Genomic DNA, 22,473 nt, shown 5'->3' on the forward strand with positions numbered 1-22,473 from the left:
TCACTCAGGAGACCATTGTCTTCCCCAGCATTATCACTGCCTATTTGTCATTCCTTCGGTTTTCAGCAGGGCTATCACCAAAGGGAGGAGACAGCCTTTGGTGGATGTATCACACGTCCCTTATGCTTTGGTTGGAAGGAGAGAGTGAGACAGGCTGTGCTTGAAGGCCAAAGAAGATGTGATAAAGGGCCATCTTGACTGGCAGGAGGTAGGCACCACAAGGTTAAGAACTAGCAACCTCTCGTACTTTGGTCCATATGGCATCCCCGCAGACTGTTCAGAGAGGTCAGCAAGCAGCGCGTTACAATTCTGCTCAGTTATGCTATGGGTTGAAGGATTATAATTCTTTTTTATGAAAACATCACTTCTAGATGCTTATGGGCAGACAGCAATTCTACTTTAATTATAGACGTAATCACTAGGTGGAGCCAGAGTCATCTTCTCCAAGAAAGCATCTTCAGGAGTTCATACTCGATGATCTTTGTGGGTCCCTTCCAACTCGGGATATTCTATGATTCTATGGTCTTACAACCTGCACTATCCTGCACAGGTCAAATTTTTCTGCTTCAAAAAGGTCTCAATTTTCAGCCTCCAAGCAGAACATTTCTGCTGCACAAATATAAAACTGCTAGATCACTGGATTGCTAAATTAATGGTGCAATTTTACTACGTTGCTAATAATTTTAGTGTGAATTGCTTGTCAATGTAATATAGTCATGTTTTTACGTTAAGTCTAGCTGAGCAAAAGCTTTAGATTCTTACAGATTTCCTGTGCATTTTCAGTGAAGTCAGTTAGCCCTGGCTTAGCAAAGAGTCAAGATAACTTCTAAGGGACAAGCAGGTGATGAGCCTTTGTCTATGTTCAGCTTAGAAGGAGGGGAGGGGACCATTGACCATAATGGTGAGGGCCCCATCACTCTTGCCAATGCCTACACCCCATTTCTGGGATAGAACAAGACAGCAGATGAGAATAGAAACTCCATCTGCTAGATGAGGGACCTTGGCACTGGTAGCAGCACACCAGGTGGCAATTGTAACAGGTGGATCTATTAGATGTAGGTGAGGTCATGACCATCACATACATGTTCTGGAGGCAGATGAAACCACAGCCACCCACTGACAGGGGAACAGGTAACCCCGGGGCCTGCTCCTGCGGGGGCTCTCCATGGGCCGCAGCCTCCTCCAGGCCACATCCACCTGCTCCACCGGGGGCTCCTCCACGGGCTGCAGCGTGGAGATCTGCTCCATGTGGGACCCATGGGCTGCAGGGGGACAGCCTGCTCCACCAGGGGCCTCTCCACAGGCCACAGTTTTGTTTGTTTGTTTGTTTGTTTGTTTTGTTTTGTTTTTTTCCTTTCTTCAATCTGCTCTCACAGAGGCGCAAACAATATCACTTATTGGCTTGTCTCTGGCCAGCAGTGGGTCCCTTATCTAGCATGGGGCAGCTTCTGGATTCTTCTCACAGAAGCCACCCCTATGGCCTCCCAGTACCAAAACCTTGCCATGTAAACCCACTACACTGTGATCTTTCTGGGAGATTTTCAAAGCACTGGAAACTATTGTAAAAGAAAATAGGAAGCAAAGACAAATCTTGTCCTGATCCCTCTCTGTCCAAGCCTATTGTGCCTTTGAGGGCTGCTTATTGGTGAGAATCACAGAATCATTAAGGTTGGCAAAGACCTCCAAGACCATCTGGTCCAACCATCCCCCTACCACCAATATCATCCACTAAACCATGTCCCTAAGCACCACGTCCAACCTTTCCTTGAACACCCCTAGGGACGGTGACTCCACCACCTCCCTTCGCAACCCGTTCCAATGCCTAATTACTCTTTCTGAGAAGAAATGTCTCCTCATTTCCAACCTAAACCTCCCCTGGTGCAACTTGAGGCCAGTCCCTCAGTAACTAGTCCTATCGCTACTTATCTGTGAAAGGAAGAGGCTGGCCCCCAGCTCCCCACACCTTCCTTTCAGGTCGTTGTAGAGAGCAATAAGGTCTCCCCTGAGCCTCCCCTTCTCCAGACTAAACAACCCCAGTTTCCTCAGCCATTCCTCACAGGACTTGTGTTCCAGGGCCTTCACCAGCTTTGTAGCCCTTCTCTGGACACGCTCCAGCACCTCAATGTCCTTCCTGTAGTGAGGGGCCCAAAGCTCAACACAGTACTCGAGGTGCGGCCTCACCAGAGCAGAGCACAGGGGGACGATCACCTCCCTGGTCCCACTGGCTACACTATTCCTGATACAAGCCAGGTTGACGTTGGCCTTCTTGGCCACCTGGGCACCCTGCTGGCCATGTTCAGGCAAGCATCGACCAACACCCCCAGATCCTTTTCCTCTGCACAGCTCTGCAGCCACTGTTCCCCCAGCCTGTAGCGCTGTATGGGGTTGTTGTGGCCAAAGTGCAGGACCCAGCACTTAGCCGTGTTGAACATCCCATTGGCCTCTGCTGTGAGGACCCCTCTGTAAGGGCTGTGGTAAGCCTGTCCAACAAAAATAATTGTAGGTCCCCTTTTTGATTCTCCCCCAAAAGATCCAGAACCTCAGAAGGTGCCCACACTGTTGCCTCCTGCAGCTGGTCCTACCTTCATGAAATCAGCTAACAAATCATGGCAGGGCTAAGAGGAGGCTGCAGAGAGTTAGTAATTCATTAACATCCATACATATTCACAGAGAGAAATACTTGCATGTCTCCCATTAAGGGGATAAATAGATGTAAATGTGATGGTGTTGGGGGGCTACAGGTTTGAAAAAATTAAATTAAATTAACCAGCTTGTAGAACAGCTGGTGAGAATATAAATCCCAGCACGGCCCATCCTACTACACCAGAAAGGGATCGGTCTTGGAGATTTACATCAGGAGTGGTAATCCTAGAGCTGCTTTCCTTACATGAGCACAGCAAGCTCTTCCATTAATTTCAGCCTATTAGATAATCAGGTGGCTAGTGAAGGTGAGACTCAACACACTCACTCATGCCTGGGATTTCTATGTCATACTTTTGCTACACACCAAACCAGAGGGTTAGAAGGTTCCACAGCAAACTGCTGCTTAGGAAAAAATTTTATTTTTTTTCTCCTGGGGGGGACACAAAGTTTAATACATGCACTTTCCCTAATTCTATTTATTCCTAGAGTAACTCTGAAATGGAAGAAAGGTTCTACAAAATAATTGCAGCTGACTTGGTATGACTAAGCTGTGCTGTAGGAAAAGCACCTGAGCAGCAGATCTGTATTGTGTCATAGCTACAGTTTTTATGGTTGACAGAAGTTTTAGCAAAGCTGCTGCGCAGCACCTCTTCAGATAAGACCTACAGCCACAGAACAGCTTGGCATTCAACCAGGATGGAACACATTCAAAGAAAAGGCAGAAGTTTATGTGTGGCATTACCCCTTGGCAATGGGCATGGCAGATGCGTGTTCCACAGCTTGCCCTCAGACGGCCGGCAGTGGTGTCAGATGGTTGTCTACCTTGTGAAGCAATTCCACTTCCTGTTGCTTTGACACTTTGAAGTGCTTCCACACCCAGAGGACTACAGAGAAACTGCTTAGCAGCATTATCTCCGCCTAAGGGATATTTCTTTTAAAAACTTAAGAAAAATACTGAAAGCATCGAAGAATTATGAAAATCACGTCTTTATTTTCTGCCATGTTCTTACTGGATCTCTTTGCCTGCTGCCGTGCGTATGCACAATATCCCTTGCCTGACATTGAAGATGCAAAGTTCATTGAAGACTGTGTGAGTGCTCACAACAACTTTCGATCCAAAGCAAATCCACCAGCCAGCAATATGTTTCACATGGTAAGGAGGCGTTTGTGATCAGTTTGAATATTAATATAGATGGTGCTGCTGAGTTAGCCCACCTTACTCTCCAGTTGCTCTGTGCTTTTCTTTCCCTTTCTGTCAATGATTTCTGTGCTATATCCGATAGTTCTTCTTAGGAAATAGGAAAGCAATTCATTTTCACAGTACTGTTCTGTCTTACTAATTGGAAGGAGATTCATTGTTTGGGGACAGGTTGCTGCTCTAAACTTCAGCCATAGCAAAGGACTGTATTACCAAAAATATACATAATGTTTAGTTCTCTGCATTTCATTTACCTTTTTCAAAGAGGGACAGTAATCTTCCTTATGTTAGTCCAGCTTTCATACAGGGAAGCTGCTTGGTATTAAAAAGCTCCTGATAGGCAACAGGGCTTATTGAAAATCTAGCACCTCACCCCGTGTCTTCCAATCTAGAATACGTATTGAAGAAAGAGTTGCCCAGATACCCATATAGACACCTCATCTTCCTTTGCTGTAACATTTGCTGTTTGGAGAGTAGGGATACTAATGTCTGGGCTGTAAAACAGATCTTCATATAACATAATGGATATCAGAGCAGGCCATGGATAGGTCTCAGCTTGCTCAATGGAATATGTAAGGAATAGGTAGAGAGATAGCTGGGGGAGGTAAACGCAGTCAGTTTACGTCGTTACTTTGAGCCCTCCAGCAGTGCCACTTAGCTGGAAAGGAAGTTAAATGCACAACTGCAGCCTGATATAATTTCTGTGAAAGGAAATTCACAGTAATGATGTAAAAGTCAGACTACTCACAATGTTAATTTCTTGGCATTTTGTTAAAAAAAAAAAAAAGTTTGCTTTAGAATGCTAGAAAGCAGGAGTAAATTTAGCTGCTCAGACCAAAGATCGTGCAATCCTGGAAGGACAAATATACAGAAACTCTTGAATGAAAGGTGCTACATTTTATTTAAAGGCTTGTGATGGGTTTTTCTTGCATGACTTTTTTCAGCCTATGCAAGTTTTTATCACCCTTAATATCTTGTAGCAAAGTTGCAGTCTTAACTACATGATATGTAAAAATCTCCTTGCATTTGATTTGGTCTTGCTAATTGCTAGCTTCATTTGATAGTCTCTGATCTTTGTGCTGGAAAGAGCAAGTAATCATTGCTTTTTTACATACTTCACACAAGACATTCAGCTGTCTCCGCAGAAAGCTACAGAGCATCCTTCATATTTGACGATCCCCTATATTCTCTGTGCCCTTTCCAGTTCTAGTGTCCCTTTTTAAGGAGAGGCACTGCACACAGTATTTAACAGGACTTCTTCAGTGGTGAACTTATATATTTGGGTTCATTCTCCATTCCCTCTCGAGGAATTTGTAATACTTTATTTGCCTTTTATACTACTACTAAGCATTGATTTACAAGTAGTAACAGTCAGTTCCAAATCTGTCATGAATACCAAGTCAAAATTCTTTTTCCTCCTCACGTGCCTTAACTTGTATTTGTGTATGCTGAGTTTGACTTGCTATTTTATTGCCTAGTTATCCAGCAGCATAAAATCTTTCTGTAAGTCTCACAAACTAGTCTCCTCATGGACCTGGCAGCTTAAACATTGCAGTCCAGCTCTAAGTATTGTAACAAGTCAGATATCACAGGACAGGGGTAGATACTACATGTCTAGCAATATCTGAGGGAGAAAGAAGAAGAAAAAATTTGCTATGGGAGTTGAAAAGACAGGGAAAGAAACTGAATGCAGTTCAGTGGGAGTCAGGGGAAAAGAAATCTTTGCAATCTTCTGTTTAAAATTGTTTGAATCCAACTAAGTCACTGCAATGCAGTGTTATTATGTTTTTTGTGTGTTTGTTTGTTTTCAGCGTTATTATGTCTATTATGTATTCTTTCCTTTGTACAGTCCTGGGACTCTGCTTTAGCTAAGTCTGCCAAAGTATGGGCAAAGAAGTGCAAGTTTCAGCATAACAGCTACCTTAAAATACCACAGAAGATGCACCCCAATTTTACTTCTGTAGGAGAAAACATCTGGACTGGCACAGCCACCATCTTTTCTGTGCTTGCAGCTCTGAATGACTGGTTTAATGAATTCAGGAGCTACGATTTCAACACCCGTAGCTGTACTAGCATATGTGGTCACTATACCCAGGTGAGTTTTTTATATGCCTAGTGGTTTATAAATGTAATGGTTTCAGAGAAAAAGTGCAGGCTTAGACCAGACTGCTTTGGAACAGGAATTATGGCAGCTGTTTTGCCCTGCAGTTTAGTGCTGGATGAGATTGGAAATATATTCTGAGCTGCAAAGGTGTCTGAGCCCTCTGTTCACTAATGGTTAAAAGGGATTATCCCCCTGATAATGTCATGTTTCCAAGGGAGCCAGGTAATAAGTGCAAAACCACCTAATGGTCTCAAGTCAGACATTGGTCTCTGCTGCACTTTGGGTTGTTGATGTTGCTCCTGCATTGGCTGTTTTAAACTTCCACAAGATCCTTCAGTTCAGCCACTAGTTCCTTCTGATTCAATACTGTGAATTCTGGTTGTTTTTTGAGTCCTTGAACAGGTGCATCACATATTTCACTTTGCCCTTCAGGTCGTTTGGGCAACGAGTTACAAAGTTGGCTGTGCAGTTCACTTCTGCCATACAGTTGAAAAATTTCCAGGACTCTACAGAGCAGCACATTTTGTTTGTAACTATGGGCCAGCGTAAGTCAATTATGGCATTTGGGGTTTCATTTTTCTGCTTTTTAACTAATCTATAACTGACCTGGTATCAGATGTTACCAACAGCAGGAGCAGTCGTAACAAATTTCTGAAGAAGCTATGTCCACATTAGTGGTTCCCCTGTCTGTTTAGAGCATAAGGTGCTGGGCAGAGTCTGGGCTGCAGAAAATCCCTTTCTAAGAAAGCAGGCGATCAGGTTCAGGCTGAGGGCACTCACCATCATCAAGCGTTGCCAAATTAAATCTGTTTTGAGTTCAGTCTCTGCAGGAATAGTAGGAACGGTGCAATTGAATTAATTGCAGAAGTAATTGCACGTCAAGTACTGTGTTCAGTTTTGGCCCTTCACTACAAGTAAGATACTGAGTTGATGGAATATGTTCAGGGAAGGGCAACAATGCTGGTGAAGGGACTAGAAAACAAGACTCATGAGGAGAGGCTGAGGGAGTTGGCGTTGTTTAGTTTGGAGGAGACTGAGGGGAGACCTCATCGCTCTCTACAACTGCCTGGAAGGAGGCTGTAGCAAGGAGCGTGTCAGTCTCATTTCTCAGGTGACAGGTAATAGGATGTGAAGAAATGGTCTCAAGTTGCACCATGGGGAGGTTTAGACTAAGGACCAGGAATAATTTCTTCGTGGAAAGGATGGCTAGGTACTGAAACAAGCTCCCCAGGGAAGCAGGGATTCCCCGTCCATAGAGGTGTTTAAGAGAAATGTGAACGTGGTGGCTCTAAAGGACAAGGTTTAGTCATGGACTTGGTAGTGTTAGGTTGATGGTTGGAGTAGATGGTTTTAAGGGACTCTTCCAACCTAAATGATTCTATGATAAAAGGAAGACAATCCTCTAGTTTATTCCACGCCCTGTGATTTCTGGACATACATTTTACAGGTTAATTTAAAGTACATGTGGGTAAAGAGGGGCTAGAGGCAGATTCCTGTATACTTATTCTGAATAGTACAGTATTACCCAAGAAGCCTCCCCATGTCAGTGAAAGCTTTAGTCTGACCCAAGAGGAATTTCAAATAATGATAATGATCAATTTTTTGCATAAAATTATTTTCCCTGATTATAGCTTCCTATGGTAAATTATTCTAGCAATATGATGAAACCACTTATTTAAATGATTTTCCAAAGACAGAGCTAACAAAGTATTGCTTTTCTGTTCTGCAGGGGGAATTACCCAACAAAACCTTATAAAGAGGGACCACCATGCAGTAGATGCAATAATGACAAGTGTGTGAACAAGCTCTGTGGTAAGACCAAAGTGCTGAGGAGATAAAAGCATCACAGTTATCATTGGAAATACAGTAGAGGAGAAATGCACTAAAAACATAGTGGGTCTGTAGCCCACCACAGACCAACGGGACTAAACCCTGGTTAGAATAGTATAAGAAGGAATTAATTGGGATATTTTGTTTTTTTAAGGCTCCCAGAGATAGAAAACAGAGTTTCCAAAGAAGAGAAATATCAGACTACTTTTTGTCTTTTATCTGACCAAGAAGTCAAATCTAAAATATCCCCCACAAATATTCCCATCTGGTTCTTCCCCCCGCCCCCAGAAGAAGTAGTGTATTTAACTTCTGCTTTCCTTCTTGTTTAATATTTTCTATCACATTTTCCAAAAAAAAAATAAATATATATATATATATAGTTTGGAACCAATAATCAGGCTGTATTGAAAAAGACACCTACTTCTGACTTCTACAGTTTTCTGAAATAGCACACAGTGAAAGCCTGTTTTTCCACAACAGTTTGCAGCTGTGGACTTTTGTCCTTACACCTAGTTCCAGATTAGTCAGAAACAGTGTTTTAAATCATCAGAGAGTAAAAAGCATTCAACAATGTCTTAAATATGACTTTTGCACAGAGGTTTAATAGAGATGTTCTCTACTAGCCAGGCAGTAGATAGCTTTAGCTGTAGAAATAATTGAGCATTTGGTATTCTTATTTCCTTCTGTGATATCCTGGCTGACTCATCTTGAAGTCACAAGCTAATGCACCACAGAAAAACTAGAAGCATCACAAAGACTAGGGGGAGGGAGAGGAGGAAGAGAGCTTTTTAAGAGCTAGATCCTAGAACCAGTTTTACCATATTCTCCTAAAGGACAAATCACAATTTCAGTAGGGGCACATGTGCAATCCTGCAAATGCATCAAAGCTCTTAGTAAAGGTCTGTTTCTCTGACAGATTTTGTAGTTAGATTTGTCTGTCTAACTACTTAAATTTGTTTTGTGTCTCATTTTTATTTACTTCCCTCCTCCCCATGCCACAAATACTTCCCATTTCAGCTGCTTCTCTTCTGCTTCTCCTCCTGCTCAATAAAAAGCACTAACCCCACCTCAGTGGGGAGCCCCCTTGCTGACCGAGTTCCCCCCTGCCAGATGCTTACGACACCGGCTGGCAGCACCGCTGCCATCAGCCAGGCAGCAGCACTGGCATACCTTTTTATGTTAAGAAACATCAATGAGTGACAGTCACATTTATGTCCTTTTTCTGATCTCTCCACAGTAAACGCAGAACGTGAGAAGCTGTTAAGTACGTATCCAATTGCTCTTCGTTGCTTTCCTAGGAGTGTGGCTAAGCTGGACAGGTTCTAACACCTATTTCTTCACTGTTTTTTAGGTTATGCCAACTGGTACCCGGACGGGGACACGCAGCCCCAGCCACCGAAACCCCGTCCCCCCAGGCCTCCAGCCCACACCCCCCCAGCTGGGCAGCCGCGTCCCTCTTGCGACCACTACTGTCTTAGTGTCTTGATTTTAAGGCCGCTGCTTTTGGTACTGAGCGCTGTAGGTACTCTTTTAGTACAGCAGTGGTTTCCACACGCATTTATATATGAGTAATGATCATTTAAGATACTGATAGTGATCACACCACTATACCTTTTTCAGAGAATTGCACACATTTAAAAAAAACACTCAGTTATTTCTCCATTATATTTGTGATGTTTATCCACCATAGAAAGCGCTGCTTCTGCATTCAGGGAAAGGATTAAATGGCAGTGCATAGAGTTATGTAGTTTATTAGGATGGCTTCTATTTCTGTAAGAGCCTCTTAGCTCTGGCTCAGGCGTAGATTGCTGGGAGCACCGTGTAGACAACACATTACTGCATATACTAAGCCTTCTGGAAAGGCTTCACAAAAACTTGTCTGAAGGGGCACTCTGGATCCAAAAGAAGCAATAACTCATTTCCTTTAACTTTGAATTATCCCAACTATAATTTGTCATAGACAGTGGAGATTTAACTGTATGCATTCCTTTTTAAGAGCAGAAAGAATAAAGCTTGTCCTTTACTACACTTAGACTGTGCGTGTTACTCTCCATTAAAGTTGTGCTACTGTTGGTTGTACTATTCTGTGCTCCTCTTGCAGTCAAGCTTTATCCTCTGTAGCTAGGAGAATGCCAAAGTAGGTTGGCAGAGCAAGGATGAATATGACATGTCAATGGGGAAAGCTTAATTTTAGGATGTGAGATGGTTACAAAACCTGAAATGCAGAGTAGGTAACATCCACCCTGAACTGGCAGGCAGGGGAAGCGGGGAGCAAGGAGGAAAAGTGGGGGAGGAAGCATGAGATGGGCTCAGGGGAGATTCTGGTTCAGGAATGAAGATCTCAGCCTCATTAAAAAAGCCCAAGCCATTGATGGATTCGGTTTGTTTTAGAGACTTTTTAGCCTTCAACCACCTATTGTTGCTGTACACTTTTGTTAGTAAAGGGAAACAAACCCTGTTGTGAAAGTCATGCTTCAAGTTAAGAGGTACTGGCTGAAATTAGCAAAGCACAACTGTGCCATCAATATTTAAAGCTGTTTCTCCTCCTTTATCTTAGTCCTAATGTTTTGAGAACACAGTGATTCAAATTCTTGGCCACGATGTAGCCCTGAAGGTGCATAACATCACACAGAATAAAATGATCCTGCTTGGCAGGTGGTTGGACTAGCTGATCTTCAGAGGTCCCTTCCAACCTCAGCCATTCTGTGATTCCATGATATGCAGCAAAATGTCACAATGTAAGAAAACTCACAGTTAATTTCACCACTGTCAGTTCTTGTCTGCTGCCATCTTTTATGCTAAGAGATAAGTAATGTTTTAAATTAAAGGCTTTAAATAAAGATTTAGAGAATATACATATATACATCTAGTTACTAAGGAATAAATAGCTTGCTTAACAAAATAATGTTCTCAAAATTATGCATCAAGACCTTAAAAACAAAGCAAAACAAAACAAAACAAACAACAAAAAAACCACAATTATTGTGTTTGCCTTTAACAGACAGGACCTGAACTGTCAGAAGGGATATTGCACATGATATAACATCATGCTCAGCAATAAAAAGCAGTAGAGGAAGAAGGGGGCAGAAGCGGCTTCTAAAGTGGCCACTGCCTGGAGACTGGGCATCTGTCTGACTGTGGGGGCAATGAGTAAATTGCCTTTCTATCCCTTGTTTTTTTGTTTATATACTTTTCCCCCCTTCTTTCCACACCTACTTAGCTGTCTTTATCCTGACCCATGAGTTTTTTCACTTTTGTTCTTCCTGCTTTCTCCTCCTGTCCTGCTGAGGACAGGGAGTAAGCAAGTGGCCGCGTGGGTGCTTGGCTGCTGGCCGGGGTCAACCCACCTCCTCCTGCTCTCAGACGTGGTCTGCAGGGGAGCTCTGAGCACCGTGTTTCATTCACGTGATTCCCCCAGGAGGCCTTTTTGCCTGTAAGCAGCCTTGGGACCACAGGAGAAAGCCTGAACTTGATGGAGAGGCAATAGTTAAAGGCAGCATGAGGAAAGGGTGGTGAGTCTGGGCAGGGAGTGTTGGGCAGGTGTGCCTGGGACTTCAGCTCCCTCCTCCTGGCTGTGAAGCCTGGTGTGGGTGCTGGGCACCAGGCACAAGGCAGCACCAAGCTTCATGGCACCCAACTCTGCCTGGTGCTCAGGTCACGGGGAGTGATTAAACTAACGCCTGGAAGGAAAAATGGGTAGCAACATGTACCACGAATGCGTGGTCACAGGAGAAACCCATCAGCAAGTGCAGCATGTTTTAAGTTGTCGTTCTCAACCAAACTTACCCCTCCGATAAATCAATGTACAACCACAATGATTGCTCATGCTAGAGTAAAACTCACAGCTCACATCAATTATTTCTCATTGCATTTTGGCTCAGAGGAGGAGCCTTAACAGCAGTGCTGTTTTAATGAAAACCAGAAAAATTATCCAAAACTTTATCGCAACATGTTTTGATTGCTGTGGGTGGGAGGAAAGGGACAAAACCCAAAACAATGATAAGCCAAAAGTTAGGAGAGAAGAAGCTTGCTCACCAGAATTAAAGAAAAAGAAATAGAAAAGGAAAAAGAGAGAGAGAGAGACAAAGCTTCTACAGCTCTGAAGTGAACTTGCAGCTTAATTTCCTTATTCTCATAGCAACGCTCTGAAATATGACTCACTTCCTGTGACAAACGCCGTATTCAATTACCATGGCTAAGATAAGTCCAGCCCAAAAGCCTTCGAAGCAAAACTCTGCCAGTGGAGTCAAATCCACTTTACACAGCTGAACTACTCTGCTCTTAAAGCTGGAAGACCAGAGGCTGAGAATCATGACGAGCAGATTTTTCACTTGCGTGCTGGCTTTACTGCGTTTCTGCCTTTCCTCTGGCTCCTATGCACCACAGACGTTGCCTGATATTGGAGATGCTGAGTTTATTCAGAAATGTGTGAGCGAGCATAACAGATTCCGGTCTGGAGTGAGCCCGCAAGCCAGCAACATGCTTTACATGGTAAGGGGATCTTCACAGCTTACGTGCAAGCGGGCAACATTAATCGTTGTGGTGTTTGAAGTTCTTAAAGATGATTTCTGTAATCAAATATTTTTTAAAAAATGGAAGGAAAAAAAAAAAAAGAAAGAATCTCCTGGAGTCATAGCAGCAATTCCTTTTTAAAGCAGATAAGGCTCTGATTATCAGATGGCTTTATAGGGTTGGGCATGTGTATAGTTTTGCCTGGCTCAGTTTCTTTATTTGAAACTCGAGATTTCAACCTGGTGCTGTAGCTGGTTCTGTGAAAAGCCTCCTCGTTCCAAGGCATCGCAGCTCAACAGCCCAGGGTGTGATTTATGTGCAGACCTCAGCACAACCTTTCATACTAGAGTTGGCGAGGAAGGAGAACATTGCCAAATGGCTTTGGAGAGTTTTGCTTTAGCTTTCTCTGCAAATCTCTCACGGCCTGAGCCAGCAGAGAGCTATTAGCAGTGGTTCCTAGGCACCGGGGTGCAGAGGAAGCCAAAACAAATGCAACAAGCGCAGCAGCGGTGGGGGCTGAAGGCATCAGGTCCTGCACCACAGTGCCCATCTGTCTCTGCAGCCAACAGTGCAAAAGATAATCTGTCGTGATTCAAAACATAGCCCAGTCTCTGGAAGTAGCCACCTCGTGTTTAAGATGGCTTGTGGCACCAGTGCTGGAAAAAGGTGGGAAGGAGGAAGCTGTAAATGCATGCACAAAGCTGGCTTACGGGTTGAGAAGCTCACCTCTGTCTGATGTGGGAGGCGTTGTTCAATTCCAGAAGCTTGGGAGCTGCCTCTTGTAACAGCCACCACCTTTTGTGCTTTGGTTGGGTAATGCTCGAGATATAAAGTTTCTTCTTGGGATAATGGGCAGAGGTCTTTCGCCTGGACCATAATGATTGTCCTAATGCTGGCCTCTCCTCTTGCTCCCCTCTCGTCATCTCACATGGCCACCACCAGAAGAGGACATAACCCCATCCACAGTTAGCAACACCTAAAACAAAGTTCAAAACCAGCTCCATTTACATTTCTAGCCGTCATACACCAAAACAGAAGTGCCCGTTAGGGAGGTGTAAGCGAGCAGCTAGCAAGATCGAGTAACCCTGACAGGAAACAATTTAGTTTCTCTTCTGATGTGTTTTTTATTTCAGATTTCTTTAGTGGGGCATTAGGAAGCCTTTACAGCGTTGACCCCAAATTTCCAGTGTATATTGCTTTATCTTTTTGAAAAGTAGAAGATCTGAAATTTGTGGGAAAAAAAAGAGCAAATAAAACAAGAACTAAAGTCATGGTAGCTTTCATTTAAATCACTGAAAAAAAAAAAGAAAAAAAAAAAACACAAAAAAAGTCTTGATTATGACCTCTCCCAGGAGTATTTTGATGTGGAGAAAGCAGTAAAATGTATGATCAAATCTATTATGAAAGTAAAAGTATTGGAATTGAAAACAGCATGTATATTAATTTTTTAATCTACTAAAGCATGTCAAAAAAGAGGAAAAGAAAATGACTTGTTTTCAAGATGACAAGAGAAAAAAGAAACTTCTGTTTCCTGTAGATAACTGTCCACCTAGATACGTAAAAGTGAAGAATATGAACTCAAGGCGTTTCCACCTTTCAGAAAAAAATATTTTTTAAAAGAAAATACTAGACAGAAACTCCTTTAAGTACAAGCGACAAAGCCCAAACAGCTACAGTTGTAATACAGTTGTTAAAAATACTGATCTACTTTTTTTTTTTTTTTAACCAGACAAATATGAGCCCTGTTCACCCCTTCACAGCCCCCTAAAGCACTGTCTAGGTCTGTTCCAAAGCTCTTCAAAACCAGCAGAAAGATCCTCACTGCTTTCATCAAGGTTTTCACAACAGTGGCTGCTCCTGCATCACTTTTCACCAGTCATACAATCAGTTTTCCTTCCCTAAATCAATGAACAACTCGTCTTTGTTACAAAACCAAAACTGAAAAATGGTTCCTGAAGAACACCCACCTCCAATTACTATTTTCCCAAACAGCAATGATATTTATAGGCAAACCTCCCTTTCCTGTGCTTTTTTCCTCATGGAGTTTAGTGCAATCTTTTGGGATAAATGCGGTTTTGTAAGCAAACTATGATTAAAACTACACTTAAACTAAAGACCATTCTGGACTATAAATCTCTGCACATTGCTTTTTCAGCCAGCTGAAGCAAAGCATTCACACAAAAAAGGAAAAGTACCTTTACACTGAGTCGTTACTATTAATACTGCTACAGGGTGAAGGAGAAAAGAAGGGTGCAGACTCTTAAGCAGAATCTGAAAAACAAGACTGGAGAGCACTAAGTTCCACCAATCACTGCCATACAGCTTTCGTTGTGGTCTTCTTCTTGTGACCTCACAGCATTGCCAAAATGTAAACTGCAGCCTCTGTCTTGACTTGCAGAAACGCTAGGACTGGAAGATAACTTGCAAACAACACCAGATTTTGTTCACCCTCTTTAAAAGCTATCATCTAAGGAATTATCAGCTGTTCGCTTGAATTAAGACCCTCTGCCCCCAAGCTTACCTTTCATATTCCATATACTGTGTTTCTAGGCAAATTATTTTTGTGTTAGTTTTGTAGGAAAACTCCCATCCCAAATGTTTGCCGTAGGGAGAAACGGAAGACGGGCTACAAAATATTTTCAAATCTCTGTAGATCTATTTTGATGTGATCTTGCGAATTTTAATTACTTATTGATAGCATAAACTTAATACATATTATTTCAGACATCTTCAGTACCAAAAAGCTATATTATGTAAAACAGACAAAAAATCTAAAAACCTCCAAGTCCTTTTCCTCTATCACCATTAATGATCCACTCAAGATGGCTTCTCTAGTGGTTCTATTATTTGCAGAAGCAACTGAGAGATTTTAATCCATACACAGAAGGACAAATAAGGAATTTTCATTAAAAAAAAAAAAAAGTAAAATCCAAAATTATCCAGCAGGACTGAACAACTTAGTTTTCATGACTCAAAGTTGAGCTAGAGCTACAGGCACAGAGTGGCGGCACTGCGTTTCTAGCAGGCACAGCACTGTGTTTGTTTAATCAGGTTGAGTGCATGAGAAAACCCAGAGGAATCTGACAACACCTCTGGTGCAAACAAAAGACATTTTTATAATTCAATGGCTTAAATAACAGCTCTCTGTAGGACTGGATAGCAAGCGAGTGAGTGACTCCACAAATACAAATTCAGCACTAACATTTGAAGTGTCAGCTTCACCCACCACCCCAAAATCTTCCCCACATTTAAGGAGTGACAAAATTCCCAATAGACACAAACCTACAAGCCAATTCACCATGCAGAATTGTTTCAGCAGAAGCAAAAACCAGACTAACCCGCAGCACATACACTGCTGAGCCCCAGCTGCTCCAGAAGCTGCTCTGCATTACCGCATTGCTAAGGTACCCAAGCCATTTTTACTTGTCTTTTTCTTGCAGAGTTGGGATCCAGATTTGGCGAAGACTGCGAAAGCTTGGGCGAAGAGATGCCAGTTTAAACATAACACGTACCTCAAAGAGCCAGGGCAGACTCACCCCAGGTTTACCTCTGTTGGAGAAAACATCTGGACTGGCTCGCTATCGATATTTTCCGTGGAAGGAGCCATCAACTCCTGGTACAAAGAGGTCAATGACTACAGTTACACCACTAATAGTTGTACGAGAGTGTGCGGCCATTACACACAGGTAGGCATTGAACTTCTCCACCTGAACCAAGAACCAGCCTTGCCATTTGGACACAGAAATTCTAGATTTCTCCCCAAGATTCAATGAACCAAGTGCTGTAGTGATTTTTTGTGCCTGTATGCATGAGATGTTCTTACATCCCCACTTTAGGGAGGAAAAGAGTCACTGCGTTTTTTTTAATTTTTTTACATACCCCAGTTGTGTTTTGTTTCCAGGAAGAAAACAGGACAGCCATCAGATGACCGGGTTTAGCCAAGCAGTAGCCAAAAACCGGGAAGCGGCAGTGGCTGTGGGCTGCAGTGTGTGGAGGGACGAGGTCCCCCGTCGGGCAGACAGCCTCCGTGTGGCACTACAGGCCATGCCAAAGGTTGATGAAATGCCCACATCAAGCTTGGACACATGGGGCACTTCTGCTACAGCTGAGTGCTGCCAACACATAATGAGATGGCTGCAGCTCCCGCAAGCATCACTTCTCCTAACCTTTTTTTTCCTAACCACTACTCCCAAAGAGAAAGGACAAAGAGAGGAATGGGAGTGCCACTGCCACGCAACCCTGCAATTGTTAACCTCGGTTATCAGAGAGCAGGGCTGCCCGCAACCGGGCCTCTAGGGACTGGATTTTGATCTGAGGCTGTTCAACATTTTCCATGGAGATAAACTACTGCTCTCCTCTGCAAAGTTTGCCCAAGGAGCGCTCCTCAGCCCATTTGCTGTGTGACACAGAGGAGGGCAGGGCTTTTCCCTCATGCTTCAGATGTTAAAGCAGATATTCATTCACTGATGCTTGTGTCTGTCTTTTCAGATTGTTTGGGGTCAAAGCTACAAGGTTGGCTGCGCTGTCCACTTCTGTCCCACGGTGCAATACTTCTCGGGAACCAATGCAGCACACTTCGTCTGCAATTACGGGCCGGCGTAAGCTTTTCCATGACAAATACTTCACAGGGGTTGGGCTCTGCCCCTTCTTCCCTCCCACAATGTGCAGCTTGATCGGGTCAGCCCATTTTTCACGTGTTTATGGGTCCCCAAAACAGAGAAAGATGCACACCTCTATCCAGGCAGACTTTTTTCACTAAACAGGGGCTATGTGTTGTAGCCAAAAAGCAGTGGCACTGGTAGAAAGGGTAAAATGTAAGATACTGAAATGAGCCTACCTAAGTGATCATTTGAAAACTATTCCCTTGCTTCTCAGTGCCAAGGTGGCCCCAGACAGTTGCCAAGGTGCAGGCCCAGAGTCTAAAAATATTTACACATTTGCCTGCAGAATTAAACCTCCAGGTCAATGGTTTGGTTAAATATTGAAGTGTGCAGTGCTTGCAGCTGCAGGCTGGGCTTTAGCATACTTGGATTCACAAGGCTGGGGCTGCTCAAGGCAGAAGTTTATCCAGTGGACCTTCATATGCATATTGGCTGCAACTGGGATGGATGTTTTCTACACTTCTCTGGCTAATTAACGCCAGCAAAGTCAAAAACCAGCTTAAATGTAGACAGAAATGGTGCTGGATTGCTCCCCCTGTGTGGACATGGACCTTATGGAAGGGGACAGGAGCCTGGCCAGCAGTAGCACCAAGTAGAGCAGACAGGCTGCTCTCTGGGGGCAAGGTGTTTCCATTAGAAGTGGATTTTGAGCTGGGTGAGCACACTGCAAACACGCTGCTCTGTGACAAGAAATGGGGCTGTGTCACATCCAGCACTGCCTGCATCCCGCACATCCCGCCCTGGGCATGGAGAGACACGGAGGCTGTGAAAACGCCTGCCAAGCCTCAGCTCCCAGCGTGTGAGGGCAGGATCCTGCCTAGGTCCTGAGCTGCCCAGCCCTGCTGGGTCAGAGCATGAAGGTCACTGCCAGAGCACAAAGGCCCTGCCATGGGTGCTGGCTGCCTGGGGAAATCTGCAGGGAGCATCCCGGGAACTTGGGTACATCCAGGGCTAGGGGGGAGCGGGGTGGTCAGGGAGGGCAGCCCAAAAAACTGCTCCCCATCAACACAAGTGAAGCAAAACCCAAGCTGAAAAGCAAATGAACAGCAGGAACTGGCATCCTCCTAATGGCAGGTTCAGAGCAGTGTTACTTTCCTTCACAGAGGGAATTACGGCTGGCACCCCTACGAGACGGGAGCAGCATGCAGCAAATGCAAGGGCGATCAGTGTGCCGACAGGCTGTGTCGTAAGTAGACAACCCCCCCTCCTCCACACGCACACGCAGAAGGAGCACACAGAAGGCACTGGCAGCAGGGATACTGTTGTCCCAAATGCAGTCTGAAAGAAAATGCAATCAGAAGCCACGAGTGCAGTGGTGCTCAGGGATATTAAAGGTGTTAAAACAGCATCACAAGAAGGAGAGGGGGTTCCTGATTGATGGGATAGTTTGACATCAGCTACAGGCTGCAGTTCTTAAACATAATCACTGGGAAAAAATAACAAAGAAGTGACGTTGTGAAGTGTACCTGAGAGCTGAGTCCTCACTATGCCAGTCGCTAGCGGGGGCAGTCAGCAAGACATGACCAAGCTCTCTGCAGCAAATCTGCAGCAAAAAAAATGTCAGGCTCATAGCTATTTCTCTTTTGTTTAGATCAAATTATTTACAATGTCTAAGCCTGCTTACATTCACTTCTTTTCTCTCTCCAGGAAACACGGAGCGTGACAAAGTCATTAGTAAGTACCACAGATGTTTCTGCTTCAATTTGTTGCCCTCGGCGCAGTTACACTTAAAAACCAGTGCTCTGTTTTCTTTCCAGGTGATTCCAAGTGGTATCCAGCCTGGGACAGACCTGCCTGTGATGAGTACTGCATTTCTGTGGTCGTTTTAAGGCTGCTCTTCCTTATTCTGACAATCCCAGCCGCCTGGATCCTGCCCAAGTACTGGTCTATAGCACCTGCCAGCGAGTAACGCACAGGAGACTGCGAGAGCACTTAGGTTGATTTTTTCCTTTCCTGTTTGTAAGCTACTGGCATCACACACAAAAAAAATGGCCAGAGATGTTGTTTGCATCCACGGCTGATTTAGAAATACAGAAATACTGTCTTCAATTCATGGAGGAGCCTGGAAAGCTGACAAGGAGCCTTCTCGTCGTTCAGAAGCAATAACAGGTTTTAAACTACCCACTTATTTTTACAAAGCAGAGCAGTGTAGGAGGGATGGGGGGCATGGAGCAGCTGCCCACCCCACCTCCCCAGGGAGGGCTGCAGGGTGGCCAAGGAGGGGGCAGGGCAGACACCTCTCATGCCTATCACACTCTGTGAACCCTCCTCCAGCAAGATGCAGCAGCATGGTGTTGAGTAGCCCGGAGAGATTTTTTTCATTTAAACGTTTTTCTCTAACAATTTTTGCACTTACCATGCTCATTGCATCCAGTGGCAGGCAGTGCGTTGCCCCATCTCACAGTGCTCTGGGGCCACTGGTATTTCTCTCTGCTTAGGACCCTGTGCCAAGACACACATGTGTGTAAATGTGACTATGTACCACCTCAACCTATTTTTCTTTTCTTTTTTTTTTTTCCGAGCATGGGGTTTTTGACTGCTGCTTCAAACAATAAACCATTATTTCCTGCTCCCCATGCATCGCAATCGTGCATCTGCAACATGATCTAAAGCTTAACTGCTTCTGCACAAGACCCAAAACAAAAGAAAATACATTCAGCTCCAGCCCGCGCAGCGCTGAGAAACATGATGCTGGGAAAGACAGTACAAAGCTCTGAATAAAATCCTGCCATGCCATAGTGGCTGCCAAGGGAAGAGTATCCTGGAAGCCGTGCCTCTGGAGCAGGTGAGAACAGCCTTCAGCTGGGCACCTCAACCACTGAGGCTGAGGTTGCAGCTGAGGTTGCAGCAGAGCAGAGCCGCATGGGATGAGCCTTAGCAATCTGTATCTCTTCAGAGGCAGGCTTAGACACCTGTGCACCATGCCACTCTGCAAGGCCCAGGCATACACTTCCAGGAAGCCCCCCTTTTCCTTTCCTTTCTGTGGTCCTGCCCTTGGAGTTTCTGTCAGTGTTGCTGCATACCTGCTTCCAGTGCCACTGCTGGAAGAACTGCAACAGGGACCCAAAGTTTCTCTCGTTATTCTTTCAGGCAGTGAGTAGCTAGCACTTGAATCATCTCAGCATCACAGCATTTCCTGAATAAATCATTCTTCAAAATGCAAATATGGCTGGGAACAGAATTCCTAATTCTCTTCCTTGCCCTTGATTTGTCTTTACATTTAGTTTGCGTCAGAGCATCTGCAGCTGAGACATCACAGTCACAGACAGGCAGCGAGCAGTTTCTTCTCCACAGTCCAGTGCCAGTGCCACAGTACTCCTGCTGGCCTACCCATGAGGGAGCCAAGTAACTCTGATTTCCAATCTAAGCAGATCAGAGTGTTCAAAAAAAAAAAAAAAAAACAGCAAAATCAAGGCTGTGGGTCTACCTGTTAAAAAGGGCAGGTGCTTTCCTTCCCACTTATCTTTTTGCCACTTTCTTTTGAGCAATATGCAAACTTCAAGTTTCACGTACTGCAAGGTCCCATCTGAAAAATCCAATATGGACAATAACAGGCATATTGGCAGCAGGACATACCCTATGCATGCCCTCTTCTCCCACACCAGCGTCTGCCCCGCTGAAGCTGCATGCAGTGAGATCCTACTACTGCAAAGAGAAATGCAGGAGAGGAAAGAACATACATTGCTGTGTCCAGGGAGCAAAATGAGCTCAGCGGGAATTCTCCCCTGCTAAGTTTAATCTATGTTTGGTCTCCAGGAGAGTAAACAGAAGGAACACAGAGACCTTAAAGTTCAAAACATTCACAGCGCTGTCACTGAACTACATACCTTAGCAGCTCTAAGGGAATTCCATAGAAAAGGCTTCATTAAAAACAAAACAAAACAAAACCTGTAAATCACTGGGTCTCAGGAAAACAAACAAACAAACAAAGTGGTAACTTTCAAAAACAAAAGCAAAAAAATAACCACCACCTTTAAAATCAAGAAGCTAAGCAAATACTGCATCTCATTTTTAATGGTATACAAAAATGCAGGTGTATAACTCCTGATAATCAAACCCCTTAGAGCCACTCATACTTTTCTTATGGTATATACTCATGGCTTCCATAAGAAAAATGCAAAATACTGATATACATTCATCCACCAAGTACATTTTTGTTAGTCTGTAAACTCTAAAATCAGTTTAAGGCGATAATTTACAAAAGTTCAAGCTGTTTCTGAAAATACCAAAACCACTTCAACCTTCCAAAACCATTTTATTTTCTATTCTTAATTTTTATACAAGAGTTAGAAATGTACAGCCATATTCTCTCTGAAAACAGGTGAGAAACACTCTAACAGTAAGCCCATGCAGGCAGTTACAATTAAAATGTAGATAAATCCTTCAGTTTAATTTGCCTACAAGAATGAAGGCTCTTTCTTGATTTTCCAGGTTAAGTAAATGAATGTCTAACCAACAATCCTTGAAGCCTGTCAACCATAAAAAGAAGATTAAACACAATGTGCAATACTTTCATCCCATGACAACAGTAAGGCAAGACTCCCAGAACTCTGTTAAGTTTGACAGTGGCTAGAGAGTTGATGCAAAATCCACACTGATGCCTAAGCTGTGGGTCCAAGATTCAAAAAGCACACTTTCATGGAAGTATACATACATATTTTAAGGTCAGGCTGCCACCAAGCTGTAGTACCTTTTCCTGCACTGCTGTTCAGGTAGCCATGCAGTTAGCTAACCCAGCTGGAAAACAATCACTCTTTTTGTAGGGTATTTTAAGCCAAATCAGGTTCACAGAGTCATAGAAGCATAGAGTATCTGGGCTGGAAGAGACCCACAAGGATCATTGAGCCCAACTCCTGGGTCCCCAAAGGACCACACCAAAAATAAATAAATAAATAAAATCAGATCATGTGTCTGAGAGCATTGTCCAAACACTTCCTGAATTCTGGGAGGCTCAGTGCTGTGACCCCTGCCCTGAGGAGCAGGGCCCGACCACCCTCTGGGTGCAGAACCTTTCCCTAACACCCAGCCTGACCCTCCCCTGTCACAGCTTCAAGCCATTTTCTTTCCAGGTTCCTAAACTTGCTAATTTTAACCTTTCAAACAGCAAACAGGGAGCTGTTATCTGTGTAGGCCCTCTGCAGTGAAAAGGGGCCTCATTCAGTCCAGGTTGTAACTGAGGACTCTCCCTCCCCTAATACAGTCAGGCTTCTTCCCTGGCTATCGTCTGACTCCTCCTTCTGGTTCTGAAGATCATTCTCTTGAAGCACTTATTTGTGGGATCGCAGTGTAAGAACAGCCATTTAAAATGAAACATTGTGATGCCTCCTGTGGTAGCCCGTGCCCTGCTGTAGTCCTTTTGCTGCATGAGAGGTCTGAACTACCTGACTGAGACTGAACTTGGGTCTCCCCTTTACACCGTTAACTGCTACACACCCGTTAGCTTTTCTAAAAGCTTTTCATACTGGTGCTATCGCTAAACACATCAGCTTCCTATAATTTCTGAGATAGGTGTATGTGACTGAATT

The 22,473-nt window shown here is 44.0% G+C and overlaps 2 protein-coding genes across 3 annotated transcripts; both read left to right on the forward strand.

Annotated features, from left to right (window-relative positions):
• The first annotated feature begins 2,142 nt into the window (after positions 1-2,142).
• LOC310892676 (glioma pathogenesis-related protein 1-like) lies at positions 2,143-9,807 on the forward strand. 2 transcript variants are annotated; one of them, XM_083820798.1, is made up of 7 exons: positions 2,143-2,948; positions 3,130-3,796; positions 5,691-5,936; positions 6,378-6,490; positions 7,675-7,757; positions 9,013-9,039; positions 9,127-9,807. In XM_083820798.1, exons 2-7 carry the CDS (start codon positions 3,617-3,619, stop codon positions 9,345-9,347), a joined length of 870 nt encoding a protein of 289 aa, XP_083676924.1. In that variant the 5' UTR covers positions 2,143-2,948; positions 3,130-3,616; the 3' UTR covers positions 9,348-9,807. The 2 variants fall into 2 exon arrangements, with proteins under 2 accessions (XP_083676924.1, XP_083676923.1); XM_083820797.1 differs by having other exon boundaries at positions 2,143-3,796.
• Positions 9,808-11,859: 2,052 nt separating this feature from the next.
• LOC310892677 (glioma pathogenesis-related protein 1-like) lies at positions 11,860-19,524 on the forward strand. Its single transcript, XM_083820799.1, has 6 exons — positions 11,860-12,266; positions 15,728-15,973; positions 16,776-16,885; positions 18,052-18,134; positions 18,596-18,622; positions 18,706-19,524. The coding sequence occupies exons 1-6, from the start codon at positions 12,087-12,089 to the stop codon at positions 18,855-18,857; spliced, it is 798 nt and encodes a 265-aa protein (XP_083676925.1). The 5' UTR covers positions 11,860-12,086; the 3' UTR covers positions 18,858-19,524.
• The last annotated feature ends 2,949 nt before the right edge of the window (positions 19,525-22,473 follow it).

The sequence above is a fragment of the Anser anser genome (assembly GCF_964211835.1).
Source record: "Anser anser genome assembly, chromosome: 1".
Lineage (NCBI taxonomy): Eukaryota > Metazoa > Chordata > Aves > Anseriformes > Anatidae > Anser > Anser anser.

Coding starts and splice junctions, on each gene's coding strand:
- LOC310892676 (XM_083820797.1), top strand. CDS start 3,617: ATGAAAATCACGTCTTTATTTTCTGCCATGTTCTTACTGGATCTCTTT. Junction 5,937..6,377: donor TATGTGGTCACTATACCCAG/GTGAGTTTTTTA, acceptor TTTGCCCTTCAG/GTCGTTTGGGCAACGAGTTA. Junction 6,491..7,674: donor GTTTGTAACTATGGGCCAGC/GTAAGTCAATTA, acceptor TCTGTTCTGCAG/GGGGAATTACCCAACAAAAC.
- LOC310892677 (XM_083820799.1), top strand. CDS start 12,087: ATGACGAGCAGATTTTTCACTTGCGTGCTGGCTTTACTGCGTTTCTGC. Junction 12,267..15,727: donor CCAGCAACATGCTTTACATG/GTAAGGGGATCT, acceptor TTTTTCTTGCAG/AGTTGGGATCCAGATTTGGC. Junction 18,135..18,595: donor GTGTGCCGACAGGCTGTGTC/GTAAGTAGACAA, acceptor TTCTCTCTCCAG/GAAACACGGAGCGTGACAAA.